General features: G+C 48.8%; 1 protein-coding gene across 1 annotated transcript; it reads right to left on the bottom strand.

Annotated features, from left to right (window-relative positions):
• Positions 1-9,429: 9,429 nt before the first annotated feature.
• LOC119295499 lies at positions 9,430-12,606 on the bottom strand. Its single transcript, XM_037573933.1, has 3 exons — positions 10,963-12,606; positions 10,399-10,631; positions 9,430-10,309 (listed from the first exon to the last, which is right to left on the bottom strand). The coding sequence occupies exons 1-3, from the start codon at positions 12,515-12,517 to the stop codon at positions 9,734-9,736; spliced, it is 2,364 nt and encodes a 787-aa protein (XP_037429830.1). The 5' UTR covers positions 12,518-12,606; the 3' UTR covers positions 9,430-9,733.
• Between the last annotated feature and the right edge of the window lie 4,822 nt (positions 12,607-17,428).

Genomic DNA, 17,428 nt, shown 5'->3' with positions numbered 1-17,428 from the left:
CCCTTGAGCATCCACTTGATTCCACTGCGCCTACGCCAGTACTCCTCCTCAGCGCATAGGAGAGCCTCAACTTGGGCCTCTACAGCGTAGCGCTGGGCCCAGTCTTGCTCTGAGAAGACCTGAGAGTCTGCAGTTGCATCCATATGGGCGAGGTCCGCTACCAAACGCGCACGGAGCAGCTTATCCTCACGACCCTGGTTGGCCCCCCAGCCTTTTAGAGCCGCACGCATCCCTGCCCCTGCGGCAATCCAGAATTCCATGGGCCCACGCGTGTGCCCGATCCGGGCAACACAAGTCTCCCATTTGGAGAGGAAGATTTGCTCGAAATCCGGGTGCTCAAACCACGCAGTCTCAAAGAAAAACCGGGGGCTTCGTTTTAACCTATCCTCCCCCGAGGAAAGGATCAGAGGGACATGATCCGACCCGATCCTCGTTTCAGCGTGTAGGGAGCACATGGGAAACAGCATTTCCCACTCCGCGGCATGAACACTCAGTCAAGCACAGACCGAACTGGTGTAAGCTGCTTGTTTGTCCAAGTGTAACATGCGCCCACGCGGGCCACTTCCCTAAGGGTCATTGATGCTATCGCGTTATTAAACATGGACACCCTTGTCCAGTTAATAATCCCCTTGTTCTTGTCCGCTCCCGAACGGATTAAGTTGAAATCCCCACCGACGATCAGCGGCAAGTTGCGCACACCTAAGGCCGCAACCTTCTCCTGTAGTTCCCCCAAGAACTCCTGAGAGTGCGAGTGGTCAGCCGGGCCATACACCATGATAACCTCCCACTCGCGGAGGGTTGCGCGATGGCAAACATGTGCCGACACGAAGAAACGACCGGCATCCCACGCCACCACCTTGCAGCAAACCAGGCTGACACCAAGAAGTAGGCCCCCCGAGTGGCCCACCGCAGGCGCCCAGTGCCATACGAAGCGCTCGAGGGGATCGATGGCTAGCAGGTCTCGGTGAGAGAATTCAGTTTTAATGGTTTCCTGCAAGCCAACGACGTCGATATCCTCAACGCGAATGAATTCTCTTAGCTAGGTTCGCCTCCCAACATGGCCGAAGCCTCGGATGTTCCAGAAGATGAAACACATTAGATTATGCGATTGCGGAGGCGGATACCGTGAACGGTAACCGCTTTGGCCACTCGCTGTGTCTTGATAGGACCACGGGCTGAGGGGGACGGCGCAGCCCCTGCTGCTATGTCCACCCGATTGGGCCGCGCAACAGGCATCAGAGAAGCCCCTGCTTCTTCTGCTACCGGCGCAACGCGGGCCGCCGCTGCCTGGGCCAGCGCGGCCTGCGCAATTTCTTTAGCCCGGATGAGAGATAGGAGCTCTTGCGCCTCCCCCTCATCAGACAAATCTACCCCACTATCCGCTAAAATACCCCAGAGGTGCTCATCCGAACAATCATCAAAAATCGTAAAACGGGGTAGGGGGTTACCTTCGATCTCCATGTTCTTCTGAGCCACCAATAGCTGAGCGCGCTGAAGAGCAGGGAGGTTGCCCTTGGCGCCCTTCGATCGAGAACTCGCCCGCTCCTGTGCCACCGGGGTCGCCACCACCGCCTTGGAGCGTTTGGCCATGGAGATGGGCGCCGCCTTGGTCACCTCCGCCCGCAGCGCGTCCGAAGGAGGAGGGGGAGCCGTCGGCGAAGGCCCACCGACCGGACCCCCAGGGGAGGCCAACGCCATCACCACCGGCCGGTGCGAAACAGGCGTGCCCGCACGGACCGATGGTGGGCTCACCGGCGTCACGAGAGGAGTCTTGCGGCCCGCCGGCTTCTTGTGGAGCCGCACCCCGCCGCTACCAGGACCGCGCGCAGACATGGGGGAACGCGACGCGACAACGCGCAGCCCACCCACATCCGCAGCCACCGGGGAGACGAGCATGGAGCGGCCCTCCGAATCGCACGAAGCCGAAATGCCCTTGTCGAGGTCGAGGCCGAGGGACATGTTGGAGCCATATTGATTGAAGCCCGTCCCGTTGCGGCCCACGACCACTTGGCGCTCCTCCAGATCCTTTGCGGCCCCCGAAGCCAGGGCCACGGTGTCGGAAGCCTTGTCCTTGAGGCCCAGCTTATCCCAGGACGCGGTGTCGATGGAGTCGTCACCCATACTTGTGTCCTTGTCCTTGTCCTTGTCCATGTCATCCAGCCCCTTGTCCATGGTTGCAGGGGGGTGGGGAGGGGGGCATCACCCTGATTGCCACCCGTCTCGGCCTCCAGCCGGAAGGTGAAGCCCTCACTGTTGAACCACACTTGGACATAGCCTTTGAGCTTAGCCGGGGATCGGCACGCAAAACGCATCCGCACTGGACCCAGCCCCGCCAGCGACGCCTTGTCCACCTCCATCGGGCGCCCGATCATCACCGTCCCTGCCATGAGACGGTCCACGCGACGGTGCTTGGGTGGCACTCCCCAGAGCTTAACCCACACGTCCGGCATGAGTTCGGCCTTGGGCGCTTCCTGAGTCGCTTCTTTGATTTCTGCCATGATGTCGTTGAGGGATAGATATAGTTTGCCGCTTCGCGTCGCCATCTGCAGCATGGCCTTGTTGGGGAAGACGACGGAGAACGTGTCATCTCCGACGGTCGACACCTGCCAATCCCATTCCCCTTCGAAGAGGTGAGGGAGCTCTGCCTCCAAGATGGGAATCGACAGCTTGCCAGGCGCCGCCGAGATGAATGCCGCGTCCGCCACCACCGGGGCACGGATCTCCTCGCCCTCCGTCTCCACGTAGGGGAGGCAGAAAAAGCCCTCACCGGGGATGGCGTTGCCCATGATCTGCAGCAGCAATGGCCGCCCGCGAGTGGGGCAGTGCGCCGACGCGTGTCCCTCCTCATGGCAGACGACGCACAGGGGCTTGAAGTGGCACATGTTCTGGTAGTGGCCCACCCGACCACACTTGAAGCACTCTGACCCGTCGGACTCCTCCACTGGGATCGGGGCATCGGCCGACCCCTTCGACGCCGACGGCCCGGCCACCAGCGGCAGCAGCGCCGGGCCAGCCCCCTTCTGCTTCTGCTTCTTGTTAAGTGGATCCCCAGCCCGCTCGCCGCTCGGAGGAAGGAGGGATTCTTTCCTCTTGAGCTCTTTCTTCTGCTCCAGCCCACGGCGCCGATATTCCTCCTTCTTCTTCTTTTTGCGATCGCGCTCCTCCATCTTCTTCCGCTCTTGCTCCGCGAGCCACCAAGGAGGCGGCGGCCCCCACCCCCCCTCCTCCGCCTGAGGCGCCGGCACCTTGGAAAGCGCCTTCGCCCTTAGATCTTGCTCGCGTTGACGCTCGGCCGCCGGGATCGGGGGCGACATCGGTGGCTTCTCCACGCGGCGGGATCCCATCCGCACCGCGGTTGCGAACGAGCAAGTGAGTGGGGGGAAGGAGGGGAGCGACGCAGACGGCGCGCGAGGTGCCCGAATCGCCGCACCTGCGAGTGGGATGCGGGAAACCCTAGCGACAGATCTAGGGCACCCTTCGGCAGCCACAACCACCTATTTATAGGCGTAGGCGGCCGCACCACCACCAGCGCGATGGGCTCGGGCCTAGTCCCTTGCGGGCGCAAAGCAACCGGGCCAGGCTGACCAGGCCCAAGCACCGAGGAGTGCCCCTGCGTCCCCTCTGGCATGGGCGAGGTTGGGTCGGCCAATGGCCCCCCCCCAGCCCATGCATTGGCAGACTGGGCCAGTCCGATAGGCCCAGCAAGGGGGCCGGCCCGGGTGGCGGCGGCACCGAAACCCTAGCCATGGACCGCATCGCCCTTGCAGGATCCGCCCCGCCGCCGTCGTCGACCCCTGTCGACTCCGGCGAGCTCACCGAGCCCAAAAGCGGCGCAGCCAGCGCTAGCTCCTGGCGCCCCTCTTCCGGCAGGGCACGCGAGCGGCCCTCAGGGCCCGCATCCACACCCCTCGGCGGTCGCCAGATCCGCGGCGCTAGGCAGCGCCCGCCACGCCCGCCAGGGGCGAACGCGCGCCGTCGACCGGCCACGAAAGAGCCCCCCAGCTCCTCCGCACGGGCGACAAAGTCACCCACCGAGCACGTCGACGACGGCCTCGGCTCATCACCAACACTCACCTGACCACTTACCTGAACGGGCTCCTCCTCCTCATCGTCGTCGGAGTCGCCACCCCCCAACGCCCAAAACCTGCTGCCAGAGGGGAACGGGCCAAGGGGCCTCCCGCCGGGCGAGACGCAGCACCGGGCGCGCCCCACCGCCGGGCGCACCGCCGTCCATCCCTCCGCCGACACCACGGGGATCCCCCCGCCGGCGCCCGCGGAATCGCCTCCCTGGTCGCCCAGTCGCACGAGAGCCGTTGGTGCACTCATTCTTTTTCTTCTCTTCATTCTCCCGGTTTTCCCTAATTAACTGAGCAACTCTTTTCTTTCTTAATGAATGCAGGATAACCGCCATTTCGAAAGAAAAAAGATGAGCATGTGTATTCAACAATACTGGGAGAAGAGATATGAAATTGCCGGTTTATAACACAAAACGTATATCTTACTAACTATTTTGTCAGTAAAATAAATATTGTGTTACAACCAGGAAAAACTTATATGGGTGTACCTAAGGAGAAAAGTCCAGAGTTAACCGAAAATTCCAAAGCGCGGACGAGCGCGCCTGCTCACTGTATCGCCAGACACTCGTTCGCGTTGGGATGTGGGCTGAACAGCCTATCCTCGGCCGTATACAGTGCATATCTAATTAATCGGGTCGTATATGAGACAGTCGGCCCCCCCTGGAGCAGCAAACCTCCGTTAGAATACCAGACGGCGGAGGGTCCTTATTCGACGTCAAAACGTCAGCAGGAAATTTGGTGTACATCTATTACGCGAATGCCAGAACGGCATGCTTCAACCAGGCCGATGTAAGCGTAGTTCGTCGATACAGAAACGCAGTTCAGTGTCCACACAATAAACTAGAACATAGACCTCTTGAGTCGGTCATTGCTACGAAGCCCTCATATACATGAAAAAAAGTCATATTACCTCGGACCAAATGAGTTGTCTTAGATTTGTCTAGATACATATGTACCTAACACTAAAACACGTATAACCCTAAAAAAAAATAACACTAAAACACATATAGATACATTTTTATCTACACAACCTAAGACAGTGCAATTAATTTATTCATACACAACTCAGCAAGCTTCTATACATAAGGCAAATCCTACCATTTTCACACGAAGTACCACTAGAGGCACATATTTGCTTCTTCTATATGCACATATTTGCTTTCGTGAGAAGCACAACTGTGCCTCTCGAAAATGTTTTTTTTTTGAAAAAACAACGTGTCTTCAACTATGGTTTTTTTTACCGGTTTTCTCCCGGATTTTTCCGTGAAAAAAGTTTGTCGAAACTTATTACACGGGATCTAGTTTCAAAGATGTCGACGCGAGGAATCCAACGGTGAAAACAGTTCGGGATTTGAACACACGGATCAAGAGATAAAACATTTTGAAAAGTGAATATATGAAAAAGGGAAATTCTCAAATTATGAGAACTGGTGCGCATGTAGTGGACCTGACTCCGACCAGTCCCGATCCATCAACTGGGGCATATGGGCCCAACTAAGTTCTGATTCGATCCGGTGGGAATCCATTGCGTCTTTGCAATGGGCGCTTGGATTCGTCGGAGCTAGAAACTCGAGGTCCGCCTGCCGACCCATCTCCGGTAGAGAGGAGTATGAGTGCTACCGGGATTGATGTGCCCGCTGTAAGAATCAGAGGACGAGGGAGGTCGAGGACTGCATCGCTGCGGTGCGCCCTTGTCGCGGAGGAGGAAGTCATCCGTGACCACATCGTACAGAAGCGAAAAAGTGGGAACACGAGCACCCTCCCGAGAGTAAAACCGAGCGATTTATGCCATCGCTGGACTGACCCACAAAGAGGAGAAGGAGGATAGTGATGGGTCAAACAGCTCCCGGCGGTGAGCAGATCCAGCTTGATCCATGTTGTCTCTTCGAGTGCTACTTTTGCGACAAAGCCGGCAAGGGCAAGAGCAGCGGTGGGTGTAGGTAGAACATGCCAATTTTTGGTAGGCCGATATCATGTGTTGATGTAGTAGTCGGGCGCTTTCATAGAGATTTTTTATTATGTATGTGGGTGTATGAATTTGAGGTTTTCTAAATGAGGTACCCAATTGTGGAAACGAAAATTTGCGGTGTGATCATTTATTGTCCGCGAACGTTTGAGGGGCCGAATTTGAGGTATCCGGCTGCAGATGCTCTTAGGGAGATGCTTAGTAAGATAATCTAGATAATAAAAATTGTCATGCTCTCAAAAAAATTGCCATGCTATATACACAAGAAGGTGCCATAAACCTTACACTTTTTTAATGTATGACGGGATCTAGCGCGATCCAAATGAGTGACGAGCTCATTGTACTTACAATGGCAAGTTTGCAACATTTTTTATTCCTAAAGAAGCATGGCAAAAATTCTAACGACAATTTTTCTAATACTCATATGGCAAATTTCAGAATTGCTTTTTGCTATTTTCCTAAAAGAGCACACATTCATAATTATTGGTAGTGTTCACATGGCAATTTTTGCAATGCTCGCATGGCAATTCTTAAAAACAAGGCACATCATGGCAAACTTAAAGAATTTTGTTTCCCAGATAATTCTTCTTGCTTGATAAACATGAAAAAAATCCTAAATTTCCCATGAAAAAATGTACATTTTTTCCTAAATTTTGCCATGTGATGGGAAACATGATGTTCTGAATTTGTTGTGTGGCCCATAGAAATTTATTTCAAACTTGACATGTTTTAGGGAAAAACAAATCCGCTCACGAATGTCATGGATCGCTGCAAGGAATTTTCAAAAAATTGCCAAGGCTGAATGGCTGATACATATCTGTAGCGTACACACTACTACTGCCTGTCCGACCATATTCGACCATCCTGTGGGAGACGAGTGAATAAAGTGATGTCTGACCATCCTGAACGGTTCGTCAATTGCCGTCACGCAACGCCCGGCGCCGTAACCCCGCTGTACTGGCCAAGGCCAGTATATCAACTGTATATCTACACTTTAAACCTGCCCCGTATTTCCACGATCAATTAATATCACCTGCATGTGCACGTTGTACCATTGGTCCACATACCAGGAGCACGCGAGCTCGTGTGTACTATCGCCATTCTTAGAGTTGACCTTCTTTTCTTCTGTGGCACTAAAGTTCACAATAGAACATCATGGTTATTATAAAAATCTAGCAGACATGTTGGCCATGCAATTCCTAACGAGGCGAAAAGAGCAATATCTAGCATATTACAATACTTGAAAAGCATGAGATTCCTCTTAACGAATAGGTAAGAGTAGAGACCTCTCGGCAGTCCGCTCATTGCTTTTATGCTTTCATTAGATAGACAATTTCATTAGACTCTTCAAAAAAAGATTACGCAATTCGTACAACTGGATGTAATATAACAATCAGATGCAACTCCGGAGCAGGTAATGAAGGGCCCATTCGGTGTCACTGCGCTCCACAACTCCGCTCCTGGAACAGACGGAGCTACAGTTAAAATTCTTGTATCGAGCAAATAGGTGCTCCGAAGATCCTAGAATTTGGAGGAGCTGGTGGATTGCCAAACGGGTGTGAAGTAATGTAGATTGCTCTTGGTCAGTTGACTTGGTGCATGGTCTAAAGCTTCCATAGGCCTTACTCTTGTTGCATCTCCTTTCGTAGCTATTACTACTAAGGAAGGAATCAGACAGACTTAAGCTAGTCTAGCTTTAGGGGGGAAAGCAACCATGCTCAAACAACACGAAACCTTTATTCTCCTTTATATCATGCTACTTTGATTTTGTCCACAACCAAGCAATCAATTGATCCTAGCATTATTGAGGGTTGGAATCCCTAGGAGAACATGACGTTAGTTAACAAATTTAGCATAAAAACATAGTGAAATAGTGACACTTCAAAAGAGAGAAATCTCCTCCAAATCACAAGTGTGACTATCGAAATTGTGAGCATCAGCATGTAGGTTCCAGATCCAAGTGGTAGTGTCAGGGCCCTTAGCTAGGGTTCTTGAGAAATGACCCGGTCTGGCCTATTCGTCAAAAGATGTTTTTACAGATCCCTAACCATAACAATTTTTACTTCTGGTTCCGGCAAATGAATAATCATTAAGTCCTCCTCTTTCCGTACATACCTCAAAGAGCATTCTCCCTGTTTTCTTTTTGAGAAACATACATGCCATAAAATTTCTGTGTTTTATCCACTGGGATTCACCTAGAAAAGAAGTTATGTAGAGGTAGAGTGACTAAATAAAAGGATGATACTACTCCCTCCGTTCCTAAATACTTGTCTTTCTAGGCATTTCAACAAGTGACTACATACGGAGCAAAATGAGTGAATCTACACTCTAAAATATGTCTACATACATCCGTATGTAGTAGTCATTTGAAATGTCTAGAAAGACAAATATTTAGGAACGGAGGGAGTATATCCTAGTTTCCAAATTATTAGCACCAAACAGAAGCCACATATCTTGGGGGCTATGGTCAAAGAATATGAATGAAGCAGCTCCAGCCTCAGCAAGGATAAACAATACTGACAAAAATAGAATACTCATAACGTCAAAGGAAACAAATTAGTGGATTACTGCATGGAATCACTAAACATCAACAAGTCAGTGTCTTCCATGAAAATGCTAGGATCTCAGAAACAACTAGATCTTGCTGATTATCTACCTTTTCCATCTTATGCCTTGAATAAAATGCAAGTCGCTTTAATAAATATTGATAGTCTGCAAGGTAGCACTCTGACCGTGTATTTCTTTTACACAACATTTGATAGACCACTAAAAATATATGACATGCAATTACATCTTCGGATCAATCCAGTAAATACCATTTACATGTCAATCCAAACACAGTGAAATTATTAGTTTTTGGAATGTCACCTTCAAACATAGCAGAACAAAGCCAACGTGTAAAAACATGTATATCCAGGACAGATGGATGTTGGATGTTTATCCATTTCTACTTAGGCAGGCTAGCATGTGCTCATATTTAAACTGGAACGGGAGCATCTGTACCAAGAGCTGCTTTTGTATAATTGCATTCAGACAAATTAGATTAACGCAAACTCAGAATAAGGGATAAATCTCACGGATGCCATCAACCAAGGAATGGAAGAAGCTAATCCCAATGAACTAAAGCTGGGCAGGGAGATTACTCACCATCGAAAGAGCCAATCTGGAAGATTTTATTCGAGAGAAATAGCCATATGCTCCAAACTAAAATAGGCATGCAAGCTGCTGCATGCCCCCAAACTGCGCAGCTATTCTCTTGGGGAATGATAGTACAACGAGAGCAACTTAACTAAACACACACACACACACACACACACACACACACACACACACAAAATCAGACAAGACAGCTGGCTAATCTAAACAGGAATATACTTCACGCGACAAAACCTAAAGAGTTACAGTGGATACACAAATACTTAGATGGTGACATTAGTTAGTGTCGACAACATAACTTGCTGTCCATAAACGAATAGTTGAGAACTTAAATAGCTAATTGGTACAAACATAGTGAGGACAATTCACCAACCAAAATGAACAGAGCAAAGTTTTGCTTGCTGTTGGCCTGTCGCTTCATGACTCCCAGTCATACACGTCCTGCATCACTTCTTTTGTCGACCTTCAAGCAGCCAGCCCTCTTTTGTGATATCTTCCTTCTCCGTAACCAGACAGGACCAAGCAACAGTAATCTCTACCTCAGCGTCCCCAAGCTTACATTTCTTCTGACATGCATTGAAATAATCGGGTGCAAAGACGACTTCCCCAAGCTTACATTAGTTTCTGAAACGATATCACCAGATGCACAGTAACTCTGCAAGACGACTTCCAGGCTGCCTCGAATTTCTACAGAAACAACATGCCTTGAGAGACGAAGGTAACCATCTGAAGCCCTAGGCATTGCTCCACGACGGGAATCAAGCAGCACCACTTCCTCAGGACTGGAAATGTCTTGACCATCAATGACCTCGACTGGTGCGAAGCAAACAACTCTACCTCCATATTTGGAAGGCCATGATCCCCCTTTGACACGGATACCCAAGATCGTGGCCTGGACTGTTTCCTGAATCACCTCCAAACTTAACTCAGCTGTACAGAAGCAGTTTGTAAAGCTGATGGTACCCTTTCCTGCGTGGTAATTTCGCATACAAGTGATCAATGCTCTATCTTGAGACACTGTGCTGCCTCTTAGTTTCAGTTTGATTTCAAGGATAACACCATCTTCAAACACAATTGCACGAGAGGGGCCGGTCAAGCACAAGTAAGGATGCTGCAAGCACCAATTAGCCACTAATCAACAAGAGGGCCAGGTAAAGCATATACCCGAAAGTAAATGAAGAGCAGAGATAGTGCACGTACATCTTTCTCGACTATCTGGCACTTGTTCCGGTCACAAGCAAACAGAAGGTTACGATTGTGATCCATGGTGTCCCGGACAGCAACCACGCCGTACACGGGCAATGGCCATTCCAATCCACCTTTTATATCCGCGAGTTTGACTGAAATGATCTGCAGGGTGGGCGGGAATCCAACACCGTATGACTTGGTGGTACCAGGTTGCAAGTGTGCAAACTGCATGGAACTCAACATCGCTGCATTGTATCCAATCAAGGGAAATTAAGTTGTGTTAGGAATCTTTCTAAAATGAACACGTACTCCAGCCGTTCCTAAATATAAGTCTTTTTAGAGATTCCAACATGGACTACATACGGAGCAAAATGAGTGAATCTTCACTTTAAAGTATGTCTATATATACATCCGTATGTAGTCCATATTGAAATCTTTAGAAAGACTTATATTTAGAAACGGAGGGTGTAGATACTAACTATATTAAATAGCTATCTTCCCTTGTCTAAAGGAAAGACGATCCAAGTTCAATTAAAAAAAACAGTGAGAAAGCATGCAGGATACTTATTTACTCACTCGTGTCTCCGAAGTAACCATGGTGAGCCCATTCCTTGTTCCGGGCCTCAGCGTACAGGGCGAAATCATTCTCCTCGCTGGCCATCTCCATGGCCTCCATGTCTAACTGCTCGATTGATTTGCCGCTGTCCATCTTATCAACATTACCATAAGCTGTGTCGGTGGGAACAGGATCTGCAGCTTCAAGTAACAGCTTGTCTTGTTTGAATGTGGTAGCGAGCCGCTCATCAACATCAATATCGTTGCAGCTGTCACTTTTAGTGATGGTGGGAGTGAGATCTGCAGCTCCAAGTAACAGCTTGTCTGATCTGAATGTGGTAGCGAGCCGCTCATCAACATCAACATCGTTGCTGCTGTCACTTTTGGTGATGGCGGGAATGAGATCTGCTGCTTCGACATCGGATTTGGTCTGCTCGATCATATGCTGATCGAATGTGGTAGCAAGCCGATCATCAACATCAACATCACCATTGTCGCCATTTTCACTTTTGGTGATGGTGGGAGTGAGATCTGTAGCTTTGACGTTGGATTTGGTCCATTCGATCATGTGTGGATCACTACTCTGGATCCCAGGGCGGCAAGGAAGAAATTGAGACTGCTGCTGCTTGCCGGATTCCCCTCCCATCCCAGCCTCACAAGGCAATGGACCAATCACCTGCTTCTCCAAAAAACTGTCTTCCATCCCAACCCCAGTCAACTGCTTTCGCTCTACCTCATGCGCCCGAGCACATTTGAGTACCCGGCTGGCAGCTTCTGTGTCCCCCCGCAGAAGAAGGTCCATTTTACATTTTGCTTCACTTAGCCTGGTATGCAAAGCTGCCACCTCTTTGGTACCCGCCACCCCTTTGATCCGCAGCTGTTTGGAGTTATCAAGCTCTTCACCGTAGAAGCATCTGCGTGCATCCTTCAGTTCGTTAAGCACCTGCATATAGGATTCGATCTCCAAAAGAAGTAGAGAGCATGGTATCTCCTGGGTCCCCAGAACCGTGACCTGTTCCTCCGAGACAGGAAATTTGCCACCATCCATCTCATCCTTTGTCTCATGACCACCACCATCCAATATGTCCGACTTGTTAGCCCTATCCTTGAGCAGCTGCTGGGTCTCCTTATCATCAGTCTCCAGAACCATGCCCGGATCCCACAAGAGGGGTTTGCCTCTGTCCTCCAACCATTCCTTACCCTTATCCTCATTACTACTAGCATCAGCATCATAGTCTTTCACCACTTCAGGAATTATGGCTGGCAACGCAGCAGACCTGACCGTGTTTTGTTCCTGTCTGTTTTCTTCAATGGCATTCAACAAAGCAAGTTGTTCATCAGGTGGAGCGCTGACGGGTATAGTCCAAAGCATTTTCTCCTGTCTCTCCAGTTGCATCGACCCCTCCAAGCTCTCATCTTCGAACGTAGGGATAACTGGAACCTCGCCTTTGTCCTCATTCTTCCTACGAAAATGACGAGAAAGAGGATCTGGAACCTTACTCTGGATCTCAGGGCCGCGAGAATGACCTTCAGATTGCTGCCCCACGAACTTGCCGTAGTCCCCTACCATCTCCATCTCACGAGTCGTCCTCGCCTCGACTTTTCCCCCGCCGACACCGACCGTCGCGCTTCTTTTGTGTTAGAACAGGGGATCGCGCCGCCCGGTCCTATCTTAGGGTTTCTACGACAGAGGCAGGTCCGAGTGATATGATCTCTTAGAAAATCCCGATGGGAGATTTTTTTTTTAGGCAATCTCGCGAAGCTTTTATTTAACTCGTCACAATGTTTACAGGGACGAAAGAAAGATCACTCGGGTTGCCTAACCACACACGGCGGCCAACCCCAAGTGAGAGAGCATGCTTCGCTAAATTGTGAGCCTCGACATTCGAACTCCTAAATTCATGGCTAAAAGAACAAATAGCAAAAAACTTGGATCGATCTACAATCTCCCTAATGATGGCACCATAGGCCGCTGCACTCCCCTGTTTGATATCATCAATAACGTTTTTGCAGTCCGAGGGCACCGAGATCCTGTGCCCGTAGAGGTCGTCCGCTAAAGCGAGTGACTCCCGAACTGCCAAGTCCTCAAGCGTCGTGGGATCGTCCAAAACCTGGAAGGTAATCATGGATGCGCCTAAAAAACTCCATGCCGGTCCCTACACACCGCTGAAACCGCGCCGACCGGTCTGTTTGTCATCAACGCTGCGTCGATGTTGACCTTGCAGGTTCCTTTCCCGGGTGGCACCCATTGGCTCGAACGCGGCTGCTTAGCTGTAGGGTTTCCATGTGGTTTAGCTAGGACCTGGAGATCATTGATGAAAGAGATCACGAATGCATTAGTTGAGTATGGTGTTTGGTGCACTCCTTCATGAATCAACTTTCTCCTGGAGCTCCAAATCGCCCACAAAGTGACACCGAGCCTTGTGAAGTCGGCATGCGATAATGAATTCCCCATAGTGAGCAGCCATGCCTTTGCGCTTGGATAGTCGCAGGTGCTCATCCGCACCACCAAGGAGTCAGGTGCCAAGGACCATGTGCTTCTCGCCATTGTGCAATCAAGCAAAGCATGCCTCCAGGAGTCCGCCGCCCCGCACATCGGGCACGCCGGCGAGGTAGCCATATTGCGGTGGTGCAGAATATCATACGTGGGTATAGACTCCCTTGCCAAACGCCACAAAAACACCCGGATCTTGTTAGGAACCTGTGTGTGCTAGAGAGATGACCAACTATTGCTCTCCTCGGTGCTGGACGGGCCCTCGGTACCGTATAGCCAGTTCTCTCGACTGAGCTTTGTATTTTGGATCATGTGATATGCAGAGCGGACAGTGAAATTCCCTCTCTTTTCTCTGCTCCAGGCCCAGAAGTCGTCAACTCTCCTTGTTGATAGAGGCAAAGGTGTCCCGTCTTTCGATGAGATGATGGATATCGCTTTGGTGGAAGTCGACTTTGACGATCCGACTACGAATGTGCGAGGACGTCGCGCCTTAGCAATCGCTAAACCAACTCCGAGAGGTTATTGACCACGCCGGAGCACGATCAACCTGACCACGAGGGTCTGTTTCCTGCGAGCAAACGAAGAACAAGCAAGAAACTGAGATTGCAATCTGGATATTGCGAATATTAGATGAAAGCTTTATTGATCAAGGGGGAGCAACTACAATAGAAAACAGCCTTGTGGTACAAAAATAGAAAAAGTCGACCTGGACCGTCGGATCCAACATGGATGGCCCATATTCTAGTGGGGGATCTGTGCGCTCTTGTTTATAGAATACCCCCTCATTTCCAGTTATTTTACTCCCGATCTCCTCATGTTTTTGACTGGTCGTGTCCTTCTTCTTCCAAATCGAGTCACAACGGCTGAGCTCCAGCAAATCCCTAACCCTAATGGCTTGCAGATGGCGACGGCGGCGTAGATCCTGTACCTAGCCGGGCTAGTTTGTCTGCTGGGGGAAGCTTCCCATCTCTGCCCCAAGCTGTACCTAGCTGTGCTACAAGAGGAATCCTGGTCGTCTCGCCGCCGGCGGTCGGACTGCCCGGGCGGACCTCTCCTGTTCGGCGCCGCGACGTTGGCTGAGCGAATCTCCAGGTACTATTCCCCAATGCCGATTTACCATTTGTCTTACCCCCAGTACAATCGACAAGATCTGGAGGTGGTGTATTCCATGGCTGATATTGCTCTAACGCTACAGATTTGCAGGCATCATTGCCATTGCAACAAACTAAACTCCATGTGTGTTTTTCCCAGTAGGTCAACTCCACAAGGCTCCGCCTCCCCCTGTGTGCCTAGCTCCGACATCTGCTGACGACAGAGAAGAAATCTTGAGTCTTCACGAAAGCAGGTTTGCCATGCTCTGAATTACTTCTGTTGTTGTCTACACTGGAGTAAGAGTGAAATGGGACCTCATCAAACATAGCACTCTTCATTGAACATCTCTAGTTGTATATGGGTTCACTGCCATTTTGCTCTAGGCTCACATAATTTCCTGCAATATGAGCTCCCCGTCCTAAATATCTATGAGCAGTCAACACAATCAGACCTTGAACAACCACAAAATTATTCTTAAACGAAATGTGGCTGCATCCTAGTTAACATGTAGTCATGGTTGGCAATGTCCAATTCAGGAAGCAGTTTATATGGTCTCTGTTTTATCAAAAAAATGTTATATGAAAATATGGGTATTTTCCCCTTTTGACCCTTACAGAAATGAATCGCCCATAAATACATATAATATTTGTTCTAGATTTTTTTTGAACATGTTTGTTCTAGATAGTAACAATACCCAAATGATTTAGCTGGTTATATTGCATTAGAATCATTTTTCCACTAACATGTTCGAGAAAACGCTGTAGGAGATTCCATCTCAATCTCCCCTGTGGAAATAATTATACCTGATCAAATATTTTAAGTATGGATGTGTGAGACTTACACGGTCTTGTGCTCGAACTGATTCAGATTTTGTTTTGTGTCATCTTTCCAGCACATCAACCTCCATGAGCAAGAAGTACCAACACTGAAGATGGTCATGTCCATGCTGCCAGATTACGAGGAGAGAGCAAGTCTTGCTTGCAGCCAAACCCGCTGTAACTGAGTGGTCTATCGACTTGTAGCTCATGGACCAGTCCTCACTGAGAATTGATGAGAATTATGTAATTGTGTATATGGTACTGTAGTTGTTAACCTGTTGTATGTGTGTTCCTACTTATTAATTCTCCCTGTTTCGCTTCCTGTGTTCCTGCATATAAGAGCTATTGTGTTTGGATGATAGATTTTTCTACTTGAGTCACTTCTGTTCATTTGATTACCGATTATGTGTGGGATGGTCCAGCTTGACATATACTTGAATGAGATGACTTCAATTTTATTTGTATACAAATATTGTGATATATATTGACAATTTTTTTAGGGGCCAACAAGTTCAATTTTCATGGGTAATCAGTGAGACGGAGCCTCAACGTTGAGGGGATTTGAAAATTAGTCTTATCAACTGAGGACAAAACGATTGAATATGAGAAAGTTGGGGTCATTACTGTAAAAGCCATGTTTTATATGCATACATTATCAGGGGTTTTTCCATAAAATGCCCATTAAGTGTCTCGGATGTCTCCCCTAGAATATGGGCCATCCATGTTGGATCCGACGGACCAGATCAGTTTTTTCTATTTTTGTACCACAAGGCTGTTTTCTATTGTAGTTGCTCCCTGATCAAGGTGGGGTTCTGTGACGCCTTTATCTGGTTGTTGAACACAAACGAAGTACGCGAAGTTGCAGCTATGGCGAACTTTAATCTAAACAAAACCCAAAGTCTAAATGGTGCCCTAAGGGCTGTATATATGGAGGAAGAGGGGGGAATTTCGTGGCCCTTGGTAGAGGGGTCCGAAATCAACCCTATCTCTTGTTTCCTCACACATACGGACTCTAAAAATAGCCTATACTTATGTATTTCGAAATTACAAGGGCCTGGCCCAATAATAAGGTGACGCAGCACCTAGAATAGCCTCGGGACGAAATTTATGAAGTGGCATCTTGTATATTTCGTCCAAGGCTTCATGCACCCATTATAGTGGCTTCAAAGTCCTGAAATCATCACTTGTAACTCCGTTCTTGTTCTTGCTCCAATGTTCATCCTTCTCCAAGCTAGGCCCTTCATTTGTAAGCAAAACAAATGTATCCAATTTAGGCAGCATCATATTCTCATGAACATTAGAATCATTACCAAGAAACGAAAGTACCTGATAATTTAATTGGCGTGCGCGAGCTCTAGTAATTGGTCCCGTATATGTAGCAGTAGGGGCTGTGGGTGTAACAATGGTATTGATGTCCTCATCATCCTCCCCTTCTTGAAATGATGTCGTCCTCGACGGAAGCTCATCTTCCTCACCCAAATAAGGCTTCAAATCTGTAATGTTAAAAGTGGGACTAACCCCAAAATCTGCAGGCAGCTCAAGTTTGTATGCATTATCATTTATTTTCTCTAACACCTTAAAGGGACCATCAGCACGTGGCATTAGCTCTGATTTGCGCAAATCAGGAAATCTATCTTTACGCAAATGTAACCAAACAAGATCTCCAGGTGCAAACACAACATGTTTTCTACCCTTATCTCCAGCAAGTTTATATTTAGCATTCATACGCTCAATGTTTTCCTTAGTTAACTCATGCATTTTTAAAACCAATTCAGCACGTTGTTTAGCATCAAAATTAACCTTCTCCAAAGATGGAAGAGGCAACAAATCAATAGGTGCACGAGGTAGGAAACCATACACAACTTCAAAAAGGCACATCTTAGTAGTAGAATGCAATGAACGATTATAAGCAAATTCAATATGAGGCAAGCATTCCTCCCACATTTTCTTATTATTCTTCAAAACAGCCCTAAGCATAGTAGACAATATTCTATTGACTACTTCAGTTTGTCCATCAGTTTGGGGGTGACAAGTAGTACTAAAAAGCAGTTTAGTCCCCAACTTAGCCCATAAACATCTCCAA

The sequence above is a fragment of the Triticum dicoccoides genome, chromosome 4B, assembly GCF_002162155.2.
Source record: "Triticum dicoccoides isolate Atlit2015 ecotype Zavitan chromosome 4B, WEW_v2.0, whole genome shotgun sequence".
Lineage (NCBI taxonomy): Eukaryota > Viridiplantae > Streptophyta > Magnoliopsida > Poales > Poaceae > Triticum > Triticum dicoccoides.
This window is presented reverse-complemented; position numbering and strand designations above follow the sequence as displayed.

Coding starts and splice junctions, on each gene's coding strand:
- LOC119295499 (XM_037573933.1), bottom strand. CDS start 12,517: ATGGAGATGGTAGGGGACTACGGCAAGTTCGTGGGGCAGCAATCTGAA. Junction 10,632..10,962: donor TGGTTACTTCGGAGACACGA/GTGAGTAAATAA, acceptor GATACAATGCAG/CGATGTTGAGTTCCATGCAG. Junction 10,310..10,398: donor GCCAGATAGTCGAGAAAGAT/GTACGTGCACTA, acceptor TGGTGCTTGCAG/CATCCTTACTTGTGCTTGAC.